The sequence below is a fragment of the Taeniopygia guttata genome, chromosome 2 (genome assembly GCF_048771995.1).
Source record: "Taeniopygia guttata chromosome 2, bTaeGut7.mat, whole genome shotgun sequence".
Lineage (NCBI taxonomy): Eukaryota > Metazoa > Chordata > Aves > Passeriformes > Estrildidae > Taeniopygia > Taeniopygia guttata.
The window spans coordinates 147,513,088-147,529,408 of NC_133026.1; the positions used below are offsets into that span (position 1 = coordinate 147,513,088).

General features: G+C 39.2%; 1 protein-coding gene across 16 annotated transcripts in view; it reads right to left on the reverse strand.

Annotated features, from left to right (window-relative positions):
* Window positions 1-16,321, reverse strand: part of PTK2 (protein tyrosine kinase 2) — a 188,618-nt gene that overhangs the window by 16,291 nt on the left and 156,006 nt on the right. For 14 of the 16 annotated variants that reach the window (XM_072925052.1, XM_072925051.1, XM_072925050.1 and 11 more), the window contains 8 exons: window positions 14,922-15,037; window positions 13,999-14,099; window positions 13,017-13,106; window positions 11,541-11,745; window positions 5,289-5,400; window positions 2,925-3,011; window positions 1,613-1,750; window positions 139-270 (listed from right to left, as the gene is read on the reverse strand). In XM_072925052.1, coding sequence (XP_072781153.1) covers window positions 139-270; window positions 1,613-1,750; window positions 2,925-3,011; window positions 5,289-5,400; window positions 11,541-11,745; window positions 13,017-13,106; window positions 13,999-14,099; window positions 14,922-15,037 — 981 coding nt within the window. Of the gene's footprint in view, window positions 1-138; window positions 271-1,612; window positions 1,751-2,924; window positions 3,012-5,288; window positions 5,401-5,741; window positions 6,036-6,056; window positions 8,765-11,540; window positions 11,746-13,016; window positions 13,107-13,998; window positions 14,100-14,921; window positions 15,038-16,321 lie in introns of those variants that run through there. The other 2 variants (XM_072925058.1, XM_072925057.1) reach the window with 2 other exon arrangements.

The following is a 16,321-nucleotide window of genomic DNA, read 5'->3' on the forward strand; positions in this document are numbered from 1 at the left end:
CCTGTTTCCAAACCCACATTTTGGGGGTCCTGTATCCTGTACATTTTCTCATTTCACAGAAGTGACTAGTTTTAACCAGCTGCAATACAAAACAAAAAATCAGAAGGAATTAAGAAGCTCTGTGAAATAAGGAATTACCAGGAATCGTTCTTCTTTTTCCAGCCAGCGCTGATCTTCCTCCATCTCCTGCTGCTGTCGTATCAACCTCTCCTCCATCAGGTGTGTGGGTAGAACCTGGCTCATCCCCCGGATGTCCAAAGTGCCTGAATCCTACAATCCACAGGAAGTTTACTCAGTCTCACAATTTAAAATTCCTATGAACAGGTGCAAGAACTTAGAGATTATAAAAGGAAAGTTTTTTTAGAAGTCAATTTTCAGCAGCAGTCAAGCAGAGTTACTTCAGCTCCTCCAAAACGGAAGCAGAGCAGTGAAAGAAACTCCTTCCAACCCTAAAGTTTTTATCTGCCTTGCTCTTAGTCACTGCAACCAAAAAAGATTTGAAAGATTGTGTTCTGTTTTTCAGCAACATTGTCACTTCCTGTATTGCACTTCATTTAAGCTAGACAACAAAACCAGACTTATAAATTTTGTTTTCTTGGTCTTGAGCAATAATGTAATCATCCAGTTGTTAAAAGCTAAAAGATACATTTTTAAAAATTTAAACAAATATAGTGTTCAGTGTTAGCCAAGAGTGGCAAAGCATGTCACAATAACATTTTTTAATGAATTTTTGACCAAATATTTATGGCTGCCTTAAGCTTACAAAGCAAGTCACAAAAATATTTTTTAATGAATTTTTGACCAAATATTTATGCCTGTCTTACGCTTACAAATACTCCACATACCATACCCAAATGCTGCCTGGAAATCATTAGGAAATAATGTATAAATTCGTATTTTTAAAAAAGCTAAGGGAAACTTGGTAACAAAGTTCCCTGTATTTCAGAGGCCATTTAAATGTTTATCAGGAACACAGGGAATATAGCTCATTAGATTAAGACAGAAGCTACAGAAACTGAATCTTTGTGGAAGGAAAAAATGGAATAAAAAAGTGTACAACAGCGGAGAACGGAAAAAAAAAGACAGAAGGTTAAAGGGGGAATTAATTTGATGTTCCTCAGCAGCTCAGTGCAATTATAACAGGCTGGAGAGCACCTAGAAGGAATTCAGCTCAGGAACAGTCTTTTAGACCATTTCATTTTCTCTTCTGCATAAGTCTAAAAAAGCCTCAATCCTTCAGCTGTGCTGGGTATCTCCCAAGAGGTTTTTTTACATGAGTGTTCCCATCTCTGTGAACAGCATAAGTTCCAGTAAAGCCTTCTCTTAACAAACACCAAATATTTGCTATCACTCAGTTAGATAAGTAGTAACAACTTCATCAAGAATTCATGTGAAGTGACACTCCTTGCCCAGCCTCACACAGAAGGATTTGTTTAAAAAACAATTCAGTCCTGACTCCCAGTCCACTGCAGTGAGGTAATTTTAAAAGCACCAGAAAACCTCAGTTTTCCTGTAACAAATCTACCTAAATAACAGAAGTAATACAATTTACAATACTAAAAAGTGCATTGAACTGTACAGAACACAGTAACAGATGTGTCAGATCTCATACCTCCATGTTTGGTTGCCACACTGATATTTCCTGAGGCCGATGGTTCCAGGAATCTGCTTGATCCAGGAGAGAAGCCTGCCCAGGATAAATGCTGCCTGCCATGGCTGGTATCCCATGGGAACCAGGGTAGCCAGACACCTTCAGGGGGCAAAAAAACCCACAGGGGCAAAAAACAAAGAGAAAAACAGAGATATTAGTAAGACCTGTGCTTCCCCATAATGAAAAGATCTCCTCCATGACAACAAACATGAGAGCACAGAAATGACTCAATTCAAGCAATTACTGAGAGGAAGAAGGGGAAGCAACATCAGAAGAAGGAAGCTGAGCCAAAATATAACACCTTTGTTTTAAGTCTTTGAGGATGCCCATCATAACATAACTATTTTAGAATAACTGCAACAGTACAGAAATACAATTTTTTAGGGTAAGTATTTTATGGTGTCTATCAAACCAGCAGCATCAGAGCATGCTCTAACCTCTGCAGTCAAGGAGATCAAAGTCCTCTGAAGACAAAACTCAATCTGCAGGTAGATATATAAGAGCTCCACATGCAGAGCTCATGTTTCAGATAATAGTAGCCTGCAAACATCACCCTACGGAGCCCCATGAAAATGTACCCCCTGCTGTATCTTACAGGCTCTTAAGGCTGGAGTGGCAGCATATAATTAGTATGCTGAGCTGAGTGGCCTGGGAACTTCTCCACAGGAAAATCCAAGTAGTTTTAATGAGCCTGAAGTACTTATTAAATCAATGAAAACCTCCCTCTCTTCATGGAAAAAATTCCCTTGACTGAGACAGCTGTAATATGGCTGTAGCCTTGAACAAACCTAAAATTGCTCAAAGTCCTTTAAAGACAACATTTTGTTCTGAATTTCTTCAACAGTTTTAAGAAGAAAAGCAAAACCTGCGAGTATACAACATGGTAGAGCTAAAGGCAGCAGCTGTAAGGACACAGAAAATAAAATACCAATGACCCCCAGGAAAGGCCCCCAGTTAATGCCATTCTATAAAGCAAGTGATTTCACAGCTCAGCACAAATGTCAACATGAACACCACATTCCCTCAATAAATATGGAAATGTCTGATGTGTTTCACTGCAGTTTCAGGAACATGAGCACCAGATCACATGTGGAAATATTTGCCATCTGGAGTAAAGCTACCATGTTTCTTTTCCTATGTAAAAAAACCCTCATTGAACAGAACTGAATTAGAATAAACCATGTAAGAAGTGCATCAATACCACCAGCTGCATCTAGGATAGAGAACCCACATTTGTAAAAAAAAAATACATGCATGGTTTTAAATGTAATACCTGGTAATGATTTGGCTGTACCATATGCTGTGGGCTTGGATAAAACCCTTCACTGGATCTGGGGCTGGGGTAACCAGGTCTACTGGGCTGTAAAGAAAAAGGAATTTTTAGAATCATTAAACACACACAACTACAACCAGAAAATTATGTTTCAGTGAGACAAACATTTACAGGTTTGTTACAGGTTTGGCAAACTTCAAAAAAACTCCAAAACAGATTTTCTGTAATTACAAACATTTTTTAAAACAACTAAAATTAAGTTTTCCCCCCATTTTTGCCTGGAAATGGATGCAGCTGAATTGTTTGCTTGGTATGTAAATAAATAATTCTTGCTCTGTGAATTTTTTGTGTTTATTTAATGGCTTGCACTCAGTGACCTGCTCTGTTTTGTCCAACTCTAGAGAGAACATCATCTAAGAACCTAAGTCTTAAATCAAATGTCCAGGTGCAATACAGCCTTGTTTCCAATTTTTGCTGTTAGTTTGTTGCTTCTGTGACTGTTCTCAAAAGTAAACTCTTTTGCTTCAGTAAGAATACCACAAACCAAATGGATTTATTTGCATGGCTATTTCCGTGTGGTATTCTGAGGTATAAAGTTAGTTCTGATGATTAACTTCTGTGTAACTAATTACCTCAACATGGAAAGTACTTTTGATAATTTTCTCAATCTCCAAAGGTATAGTTGAGGGCTTCTTTTTGAATAAGGAACAGCATTGCTGAGTATTTCAGGAGGAGAAAAATTAACCAAAGAGAGGGAAAAAACCCCAAACTTCATCATACTGCAAAGGGCTCTCTCAGCTTCTTCCTTCTGGCTGTTAAAGGCAACCACATTAACTGGAAGACTGCAGATCTTATCTGATGAAAAAATTCATTCTCATTCTGGACTAGGCTGTTTTCTGTCTTAGGTTTCAAACAGAAATATCACTGTGATATACAAGTGATTTCATAGTATGGATTGTGAGACCTGGTAATTGTTTGAGGATGTGCAGGAGTTTTAAGACCTGCAACAATCTGTAACGCTTACAATGAATCAGCAGAAGAATAAAAAAAATCACTTGTCACATTAGAAAATTAGATAATAATTAAAGAGACACTTAAAACCTAAAAAAACCTAACCAACAACAGCATCAGAAATACAGTATATTTCTACAAAGACATAGCAACCCCCTCAAAACAGATTCTCTGCAGTGGAAGAATTAAGTGCATTTTTAACACACCTCTGGTCAAGTGTTTCAGTTCATACATCACACATAAAGGCACTCACTTCAAATTAAGCATTATACTGGTCCAATTTATGCAGTTTATCTGCTTCTGTAACTTGGAATATTGTCTGTTTAGATAAACACCAAATCCTGCTAATTCATCTCAGATGACTAAACAGGTTGATGGATTGTTTGCTGTTTCTAACTCTGAAATGAAAGCAGCAATTCCACTGCCCTCATTTCCTGCTTGCCATCAAGGCATCAAAATGCAGAACTAAGCTCAGAAATCTATCAGGCAACAACCTGGAAATGGAGAGAAAAACACCCCAAAATCCCCAAACACACACAAATCCTTTCCTCAAACCAAAACCAAACAAAAAGAAAAAGCTGCCTTTCTCTGAGTGCTGGGGAATTGTGCAGCACAAGGTTCCACACAAGTGCTCCTGGAATTATCATCAGCTCCAGAACCTGGGAGCTCCAGGAATTCACCACGAGCTATCAGGACACAGACAATACAGTGGTGACTGCACAAAATTTAAATTCTTCAAAATACAGCCTTGAACCATCAAGTAACAACTTGCAAAAATAACTCTGAGAGGGAACTGGTGAGGTTGGACTCCCACAGCTGCAGAACCCATCAGTGACATCCAAACAGGACAGAAATGAAAATGAAGTGGAAACTAAACCACGTATGTTCCTTGGAAACAAAGCCTTAATTTTCTGTCCAGAAGAAGGAAAATGCAATTAGCTGACTTCTGTCCTGTCACTAATGTGTTATAAATAAATTTCATGCTGGCCTGAGAACTCATTAGCCATCAATTTACAGGAGTGCTACAAGCAACAAGGAAAATGAAAAGCCAGGAGACAGTTTTGTGGCAGTTATGAGTGTATTTTACAATTTCAAGTAGAAACAGAAAATCTTATAAATATTATAAACAGAAAATCTTATAAATAAAGCAGTATCACAGCACAGATCAGTTCTAAGCACAGTTCAAGCAGAGCTGGGTCATTTCAGGCAAAGATTCCCAGATGGGGACAGAACTGGCCAAAATGCCGTGGTTTGAACCAACCCAGCAGGGCAGGCTTTGAAGAAAGAAATGGAATAAAAAGAAAGTTTATGTTTGTTTCTTGTTAAACACGAGTAATTTGCAGTCTTAGCTACCTTGGGAGGAGCTTCATCTGATCCTCCTGAGTCCCAGGACACCGTGACTTGTCGCCTGGATTCCATTCTCATTCGTTCTTCTTGCTGCAGCTTCTCTTCCTCCAGTATTGTACTAAGGAAAACATATTGCAATCAAGCAAAACTCCAGTTTCAGTGACTAACAAACCTCTCCCCACAGCTCTTGCATTTTTCAGATTAATAAACAGTACCAACTTGAAATGCTACAAAATTACTGAAAGCCAAACTTATTTTACTTACACTGGTTTTGGGTCTGAAAACCAGTATCAGTAAGAAAAAATTCTGTAGGATTAGCAGAGTGTTTTAACAATGAAAACAGCATCAAATTTTCAGAAAGCTGTAGTTGATCTCACACACAATTTTTTTTTCCATAACAGTTCTTTTTATGTGCAATTACACAGAGAAGTCCTCAAAGACAATCAATCAAGCACTTACTTGCATGAAAGCTTAATCTTCACAAGAAAATTTTCTACTCAACTGCTGCAAAGGTTCAAAACAAACCGAAAATGTTCTTTACTGAAACTCAAGAGCTTCAGATCACTGGTTTGTTTTTTTTTTTTCTTTTCTAAAGAAAGCAGTCAAAAATACTTCTTCAGCTCTTACATTTTAGCCTAACCAGGAGCACATTCAGCCAAGCAATTTAGCAAAACAGAAAGATCTGACAGTATTCACTCAGCTTCTAAGCATTCAGGTCAAAAGGCTGCATTTTCACGAAGTACAAGACAGTAGTAAAACCAGTTTGCTACTTACCACTGTTCTGACTATTAAAAAGCCTGTTTGAAGCTGAACGTGCTCCTGCTGCCCCCACAGCCAGCCTCCTCCCAGCTCTGCTATGTGGCTTATTAATGTTGGATATTTGCCATTTGAAAAAGACTCAGAGAGAAGCTTGAAAGAGGGAGCTGCCAATTCCTTGGAGCCGCACGCTACGCGGACAGTCTGGAGCTGTGAGCAGGGCAGATTATTTCCATATCACTGTCCCCAGGGTAAAGACAATCCTGTGGAGGAGCTACTCCAGCTTCTTTATCACTCAGGAGTTTCCAGAAACAAAGCTTAGCTCTGAGTTTATAATCTCCTGTCCAGTCTGCTAAACAGCCACCCAGAATTACTCATTCAGGGGATGAGATCAACTCCAGCAATCTGTTCTCATCATGGAACTTCACTGCTTATTTCAAGAATAAATTCCTGCTGGAGACAAGAACTCTGCTTTTCCTTACTCAGCCAAAAAAACCCCAAACTATGCCACTTCTAAAAAGCAGAGAAGTCATCTTGTCTCACTGCAGCTAAATCAAGTTTATAACTATTGCTGCAATTTCAATCCATCATTGCTGAAGCAACACAAGAATGTGGAACAAAAGCAAAATCAGGCAAGTTATTTGCAAAAGTCACCCTGCTAGAACTACCATGGAGACACAGTTACAGCATAACAGAGGGAATGAAGAGAGAATCCTTCTATTTTACCTCTCTCTTCCTTCAGAATAAGGAAAATGCAATATTTCCTGCTTGAACCCATGAAGAACTGGCATAAAACCCCTGCTTTAAAGCTATTTCACACTTCAGGTATCCTGTGTTTTTTATGCAGCATGAGAAAGCAGCCAACATGCAGCCACAGCCATGAACCACGATTATCATCTTTCAAGACAAGACCTCAGATTAAAAAACCCCACAAACAACAAAACAGGACCCCAAAACAACAAAACAGGACTCAAAAATAATTTGCCCAGATTAATGAATGAGAAATGAATAAAATGCAGATTTTTAACCAAGGTGTTGATAAAGCAGTTGCTCTAATCTGAGCAAAAGAATAGAATAGAGTTGGCTGGTAGTAGCTAGCTAAATTTAGAGATGGCTTATTGACAATTTGGGGCCATGTGTGGAATTTGTCACAGCACAGTCCTGGTTTTCCATAAAAAGGAATTCAACCCCAATACCTCTCTCTGCTTTGCTATCAAAGCCATTTTATCTCTGGTGCCCCAGTGTGCAACATCATCAGCTTGTACCACCAGAAATGACAAATTTCTTTTGAAATTACTTCTTTTCCTTAACACAGGCTCAGCTTTCTGCCTTACAACTGCAGTTCATCCTCCCTGCTCTCCCACTGCCCGTGCCATCAGGAGGTTCTTCCCCAGCAGCCCAGAGCAGCCTGGCCAGAGGCTGACAGGCTGCAGCAGCATCTGTACTTGGATGCCCTTGATTCTGCTGACAAGAATATAAAATAGAAATGCCTCAGAGAAGCACTACTCGAAAAAACCACAAGGAATAGAAATGACTCACAGAAAGGTCTTTGTTTTCACAAAGGGAAGACCAGTCTATGGATGAAGTAAGAGTGTGCCAAGAGATATTTTTGACGTTTCCTCAGTGCAGCTGCTCAAGTTCTCTGAACAGTTTATTAGAATTTGCAGAAGGTCAGGAGAAGTCAGATCTAGGCATATTTTCCCAAACTGCACATATTTTTAGCAGCAAAAAGGAGCAAGCAGAGAGTTCTATCCCTAGCAAACTTGAGGTAGCACAGACAAATTTAACACAACTTCTCGGCGAGGTGAAGGCTGAAGAAAAATCTCAACTATTAAAAGTTTGCATAATTGATAAACTTACCTAATTTACAATGAACTTTTTTTACTGAAATTGGCCTTTGACAGCAAAAAAAGAAACATTTATGGGGAACTTCAATGTAGGAATATTTAAAATACTAAACTGCATCCTCATATTCCAAAAGGCACAGCAATACCAGTGTCTCTGGCTACAGCGGGGTCGGAACCTACATGAAGTGCTGACCTCCAAAAAGCAGCTTCTTTCTTTCCCTCTGCCACCAGAAATACAAAGTTGGATGCAGAGGAACATACTTGCACATACTGTTCTAAAATGAAAGCATTTTTATATGGATTATGGACTATTCTTAATGGTCACAGGCAAAGAACAGAAGAACAGTAAAGCATTTTGCAGCCTCCATCACGTGAAGGCTGCAAAAGAAGCCTTGACGTATGTGTTAAAGTCTCTTTTTGGTCAGAATGCCAAAAAAGAAGACTCAGACTGCCCTCACCCTTACCAATTTTCATTTACAAGCAACGTTTCACTATCTATATCAAATGCAGTGACAAAAAGGCTCAAGTCCAGCTCTCATTAGTTAATTATCTCACTGTTGTCATAAAACCAGACTTTAAAAGCATAGCATCTGTCTCTTTTCCTCTCTCCCCATTCTTTTTAGAGCTGTTTCAATGTGACCTGCAGCCCCAGGATGCCAGTGGGTTGAAGCATTCTGTAAAACCTGTGACCAAAAATGGGCCACAGTGACACTCTCACCTCTGCAGTGACACAACTGCTCGTTGTTTTGCTATTTGTAACTGAGTGGGTTTATGAAAGGTACTTCAAACAAAATTTGTTCCAAGACAATGAAAAATGTCATGAAATTACATTAATTTGAAAGTTTAAATTTAAAATCCTTTTATATAATTTATCATGTACTGCAAGACAAAGAATCTCTTCTACACAAAACCAGCAAGGCAACACACACTTCCCAATTTAAAAAAAAAAAAAAATCCTGTATTCTAATTCTGACCAAGTCAGAATTGCAGGAGTAGCAGGGTAGCACCTCACTGCCCTGACCTAGTCTGACTTTTAACCCCTCTCCACCACTTGAAAAAGGGACTTGGAATGCGAGGATAAACTGCATTTGGAAATCTACAATCCACCCATTTGTTTCTGTGTTTGCTGGGAAGACTGACTCAACCACATCCACTTCAGACAGATCAAATGCTATAAAATTACTACCCTAATAACAGTACTTAAATTCATATGTAGCAACAAATAACAGTGCATAAATTGTGCAGAAATCAGCACCTTTGCCTTGCACAATCAGCTGCAAATTCAGTTTGGGTAAAGCAGCTGTTACTATGGGAAAGCACCAAATAACAGAGAGCACATGAAATGCTTATGCTCCCATCAGTGCTATTCCAGATGCAGAAGATTTTTCCCAAAGCCATGGAGGTTTTTTTCATTAAACCAGAGAGGAATGAATGCTGCAGTGCTGTATCTGGCTCCAAGCAAACATCCAGTCTGCTCTCAGCTTGAAGAGACTACTCTGGACAGCATCCAGAACGAGCAGCAGCAACACCACAGGGAAAGGCCACCAGGGAAATAGCTTGTTTTTGCAAGTTCATGGGAATTTGAGTTCTGAAACCAAATCCTCCTAGCTGCCTGAGACTGCCTCATCATCAGGGAACTGGCAACCTTTCCAGTGAGAGGCTGGATCTGCCTGGAGCAGCGCAAAGCAGCCCCAAGGACAACCATGCTGCCTAAATTTGGGAGATAAAGGTCACCAATTTGGTGTGGCAGAAAGTTTCCTGCTTTAATGAGAAGATTGAAAACTGGATTTTAGGGTTGCAGTAATCCCAGAAAAGAAGTTGCCCTGTAAATGCTTCAAATCTCCAATCATGACCAAAGGAGCAAACACCCCTCCACACTGGGTACACTTTTCATGCAGAACGAGCTGGAAGGGGTGCCTGGAGGTCTCAAGTCTGATCTCTTGGTGAAGCTGGACTCCCTCACAGCAAGGGCCAGGTGCTCTGAGCCTTTTCCAATAAAAATCTGCACGTGTGCCAGCATGGAAATTCCAGAGTCTTTCTGGGCAACCTGTTCCAGAGCTCACCCAAGCACACTGGGAAACATTTTGATGTGTAACCAACGAGACCCTGCATTGCTGCAGGCCCTGAGTGCAGGTTCTGAGGAGAGCCAGGCTCCTGGGCACACTCTGTATTTACTCATCCTCTTTCCTTCCCAGTGAGATACTCTCCCTGATTGGGTTTGCACACCACAGCCATCTTCCAGTCACTTGTTTCAGGGATTCATCCTCATCTGTGCCAACCAGCTTTAAGTTAACAGTCCAACCTGGTTGTGAATTATCAATCATCCTGTACTTTCAGAGCCAAAAACATAAAAAGCAAGTGAATTGCTAATTTCTACCTATTACCCAAATAACACAACTGTGTCACATCTTTTTCTGGCAATCCCTACCCAGCCCTGACATTCCTCCCTTTGTGTTTGTGTTAACTCCACACAGTGAAGAGGATGAGAAGTTATCTGTGAGAAGGGTCAAGTCTTGCCTTGGTTCTACAAATTATTAGTCTACACAGGAACTCTCAGAGTAACAGATGGTGGAACTGTATGCAATTTTAAAAAATAGGAAAAAGCTTTAAGGTCTTCCAGTTCTCCATACAGCACCTCTGAGATAGCATCATAATTGCATTCAAATTGACTCTCATTTTAACCACCAGTGAACTATCTTAAACCATGAACATTCACTGACAGCAAAAACATAATACTATGAAAATAAAACATGCAACAAAGCACAACTTTGAAACAAAACCTGAAGTAAAACCGAAGAATTCAACAATGAATTGCAAGAACTCCCACTGTGGATTGTCAGTGAGCAAAACCCAAGTGTTACTTAAAGCTTGTACTGATTTATGCAAAATACATCTTGAGCAATCATGAAATCCGAAAGTCACAACTTTTGTGACCCAATTTGGTCACAAATATTAAATGTGCCTGCACATCTTCTCAGTGATGTTTCAAAGCTTAAATATCCCTCCCACTCTGGGGCTGGTGAAATGGTGATAGGGACACTGGAATGTATTACTGCAGAATAAACTAAGGTGTGAATTTAGACTGGTCTGCAAGGTGTGTGCTCACACTCATTCCAAGATAAACACAACAGTAGTTTATATCCTGGTTTACAAAAGGCAGAGGAATTTCTGTCTATGATGCTGCATTTACTGCAGGCTCTGCAACTGCCCTGTGACTGTGCAACTACTGTGCTACATGTCATGAAAGTAAATTCCAACAGCATTCACCTAAAGCTTCATTTATTTAAGATACATCTCTACCCCAAAAGCTTATAGAATGTTTGTTTAGATAATCACTCTAAATTCTTTTAATCTTCTTTCCCAAGGACTGTAGCTAAAATTATAAACAAATTGCTAGTAAAATATTGAGTTTTTCTTGGGAGAGAAAGGAGGTGATTTATATTTCCACTTATTTGAATTTACTGCCCAATCTCATTTTCTCTACCAGATGAAGCCCAGTTTTCCCAAATACCAGCAACAACCTGGCCATATGAAGATAAAAACTCCAAACACCATGCCTCATGTTTTCCACAGAACCAAAACACTGTAAGAGAAGATTAAGCAAAAAGAAATATTTCTGAACAAAGGAAATGACCCCTCAGAAGTCAAACCCTACCTGAGTTGTGCTTTAAGTTCAGTAAACCTGGGTCTCCTGCTGGGGTCGTAGGCCCAGCACTTGGTCATAAGGCTGTAGAGGGTGGGAGGGCAGTTTGGGGGCATCGGGAGCCGCTCCCCGTTCTCGATCCGCCCGATCACATCGTTGTTCTTCACCCCCTGGAAGGGCTTTACCCCGTGCATGAGGATCTCCCACATACACACACCTGAGGAACACACACACAAACACATCTTCTTCACTCTGAGCAAACAATGAGAACTGTCAAAAGAGAAACAAACCCCAGTTTTGTACTAATAATGCAATTTCTTCCAGAATTTATAACCAGGGACTTGGTTTGGACTTACCTGCAGCAGAGGAGTGACTGCAGCAGGATCACAGACACAGCACCAGCCTCACCTACTGATGAGACAGAGTGACCCACAGCTGGCTCACAGAGTCTTTTACCTTCCCTAAACCACTGATTGCTCATATTCAAATCTCCTCTCTTATGAGGCAGAATGTGTTTGCTTTTCCCTCTGACTCCTTCTTCCAGCTGACTTGTTCTGACATGTAGGCTGCATTTTCACTTTAAGGGGTTTTTAGGGTTGGCACTGATCCACATTTTTTGTGCTAAAAATGTGTAATGAACCAGTTTCTATTGAAACCGCATTAAAAGAACGTGGACTGTCACTTTAGAATTGGCCAAAATGTTCCATAGGCTTTATTTTTCTAACTCTGACAGTACTAGAGTTTTCTGCATACTATTATAAACTCTTATTTAAAAACATTCAAATTTTAAATTGTAAAGGTGAATTCTTACTTGACTGTCCTGTTCTTATTTCAATTCCCATCACTTTTGCTCCCTAACACAGTTTGTGTTCTGTCTGTACAGGTCAGCAGTCAGCACCAGTTGGAGCACAGAACATCAGATTCATATAAAATTATGTATATTTGGGAAAAAAGACTGAAGTTTTAGGATATGTCCATTTACCCTTATATTTAATGAGCTTCTGGTTGTATTTTGTAGGAGGCCAGGAGCTATAAAAGGCAAGTTAAGTGGGAATCTGGAATTAAGGATCTTGAAATTGAGTATCTCATAGGATGACTGCACATTAAGCAAAGAAATGTTTATCAACATAAAAAAAAGTTGAAATATAACAGAGAAAGAGCAAATAATAATTGTATTACAGAAAAAGCCAAACTAAAACCAAGAGACAAAAATAATCTCTGTCATAACTATGAACTAATTTCCTTGCATCTTCATTCCTGTCAGCTTCTTACTAGAGGTAAAAAAGCCCATGAAAATTCAGGCTTATTGAGCAGAAAAAGGAAAGAAAAATACAGACGTGGAAAACACGCTGGAAGAAACTGTATTTTCAGGATGCATAGTCAAAACTGTGACAAATATTAGGAAATTATTTATTTATAGCAGTCAAAATCAACACTGGACTTATCCAAGAGGACATAAAGAACTCTCCTCACTTGGTTTTCACTTACCAAACATCCACACATCACTAGCTGAGGTAAACCGTCGGAAATTGATGGACTCTGGAGCCATCCATTTGATGGGTAATTTTCCTTTGGAAGCTACAGGGAAGGCAAGAAAGAGCAGGCTGTTATCCCCACTGCAGAGCTCAAAACTAGATTCTGCTCCCAGTGAATAATTCATAGGCAAAACCAATCTCCAGTGAAGTACTTCAAATATCGATATATAAGCTGTTTGGCTTTACATTAAATGGAAAATGAACCAACAAAAGCCAAAATAATAATAATCCCCCAAAGCTCCCTTAAAGACCCCAATAACAAACCCCAAAACACACCAAGAAATGATCACGTCAAAATTATTTCCCCTCTTAGCAATTAAAAAGATAAATTGCAGTTCAGCAAAGTGAGACAAATACAATGAGGAAACACAACAGAGTGTAAGGGGACAGATAATGGATAATTTAAAATACATGAAATGAGAAAAATATTAAAGATGAGATTTATGTAGTCATGGCTTAATAATATACACCAGCTTTGGCATGCTACTGTTTGGTACCCAACATGCAATCTTTATTTTCCTGCTGCATTTCCCACTTCCCATCTATCAGGCACTGTAGGACATCTCTCAGCTGCTGGAGACACCAAAGCTCAATATTACATCCAAAATGGGGCAAAAGCAGGCTTCAAAGGCAGTTTTGTACTGAATCTCCCATGTCCAATGGCATCTGAAGTATGCAGCATACAATGACAACACCAACTTAGCACTCATCTATACTTACATGTGAATTTGGTATTTTTTGCACCTTAAATCACACCTGGTGATCCTTCTTCTTAATCACACATAGGAATTTACTGCCATTAACTAAGTGTTGAATAACTTGCCTTTTTATACAAATGCACCAGCTAGACCAAGGAAATCTGGTTAATTCCTCAACAATGTGAGAAGCAACTGTGTTTTCAGTGGCCTGCAAGAGGGATCCAGAGGCCACCTCACCTTTGTAGTAAGTACTGTCTTCCATGTATCGGGATAAACCAAAGTCACCCAATTTCACACAGTCAGTGGTAGATACCAGCACATTTCTAGCAGCAATATCCCTGCCAAACAGAAGAAATAGTATTTCTAATAACTTTAAAACATGAAGTGGTGAAGTATCATCACCTGAAGAAAATTTATCTCCTGCCCTGCAAAGGTAAGGAACTGGTTTAGGATTGCAGTCCCATAGGAAGTTTTCTAGTCAGGAACTCAAGTTCTCAGTGCACAGAATAAGATCCCCCCCCGAGCCTCCTTTTCTCCCCCTTTGTTATTTACATATTTTAACATAAATATCTATGTATAGCTATTACTTTACATGCAAGTGTTTGCTTATACATTACCACAACACATGTACAGAATTATATAGTCAGTATTTAAACATAAGTGAATTGCTTGAGTTTAAAATTGATTTTACTTCGTAAGTGGAGTTTTGTGAACTCCTAGTTGCACACAATAGGAGGTTGAAGCCAGTCTCTTCTCACTAGAAACTCATGTTCACATTCAAGGGAGTAAAATTCAAAACACACCGTGAAGGAAGTTTAGGGGCATTTTCTGGTTAAACAAGTACTTGTATTTTATAAATATTTTATTTCCCCTCCTCTTTACTTAAGAAGCCATCTGCCCTTGTTTTGCTTTTCTATATTTGAATGATTACAGTTGACTCACAGCTTGAAAAAATACCGTAACCACAAAGAAACAACTGAAAATGATTCTGATTGAAATCTGGCACCAGCTCCAAGTCAATCCAGGCGTGAGCCAGCAGGTGTCACCCTTGAAAAGGGTGTAATTTTAGTGGAAACCTCTGCAAAAATGGCACTCCTTAAAATTTTAAGAGCAGTGACATATAAAAATACAGGCACAGATAAATATGTATGAAGTCTTACCTATGTACAAATCTTTTGCTCTCTAAGTAGGCAAGAGCTGTGCTAAGCTGGTAAGCATAGAGTATAAGAGAGGCCAGGTCCAAGCTGTACTTCCTTACTTGCAAAAACGACCTCAGCTTTTTGTACCAAGGAGGAAAAAAGAGAAAGAAATTAGGACAAGAAAATAAGACTTAAAAAGGCATATTTCAAATTGTGAAGTTTACATGAGTATCAGTAGGCATGACTTCCTTGTCTTAAAGGATGAGGAAAAGAAAACCCCTTTCCATGAAGAACTGTGACTCTGCCTTAGAATTCAAGCAGTTTTTCTACATGAAAACTGTTAAACTAAAAAAATAAATGCAATTTTGTGCATTCTTTTCAGTCTCCTTTTCAAAAGCATCTGCTGTGGCTGTTCCAGAGTGAAGCACTCTTGGACTTTTTGGTTTTTTCTATCATTGAGAGCAGCCTCCATTTATGGCCTAAATCACTTCAGAACCGACTAGGACCTGGCCAACCCAAACACAGATTGATCATCAATAATTTTACTCAATTTTTTTCAACATTTTAATGTTTTAGAAGCATTAATCTTAATAAGTAGTTTTAACCTACATGTGCTAAAACAACAGTATTTAGTTCAGAGTGCCCACTATCAGTGCAGAATATTTGTCAGCTCTATTCCCAGTACAAGGCAGGCAGAACCTACTGGAAGGTGGCACTAGTGTCCTTATAGATAAAAACAAGGCTTTGAAAAGTGATTTGGGCACTGGAAAGGAAATCTACTGACAGAAAATGACTTCACTACAGGTTTTTCTATCCATCCCTCCCATTTTTTGGGGAAAATGTACTGCAGTTTGATAATTGCAATGACAATTATAGAATGTTGTACAGAAATACTCCTGCAGCTCACATTTTCAGAAATGTGGCTCAAAGAAAACTAATCAATTATAAAAAGTGAGATCTAGTTTTCTTTAAAGCATTCATCCAAAAAAACATAATAATGAGGGAAGTCATCTTATATAGAGTTCCTGCTGCAGATATACTACAGAAAAAAAACAAAAACAACATAAGAAAGTCAATGTTTCAACGCGAAATGCAGCATTACTCAGGAAGAATGAAAGATGTACAGTTTACTTCTGGAAGGTATGTTTGCAAATGCTGTTTAACTGATTATCACATTATCATCATCTTGACAGAGGTCATGCTCCCACTCTGGAACTGCAATTGAATGCTCTGAGAACTCTGACTAAATCACTCTGGAACGAGGCGATGCAGTTCCCCTGGTGGAGAAGGTCAAAAGCTGCCACTCCTGTTTCTGAGTCCATAACTCTGAAAAGGAGTATGATATCATGCTTGATAGCATGTGTCAGTATTGTGAAGTGTTTTTTTAGCCTTTTATGTGAGCTAGAAGAGTGGAGACCAGA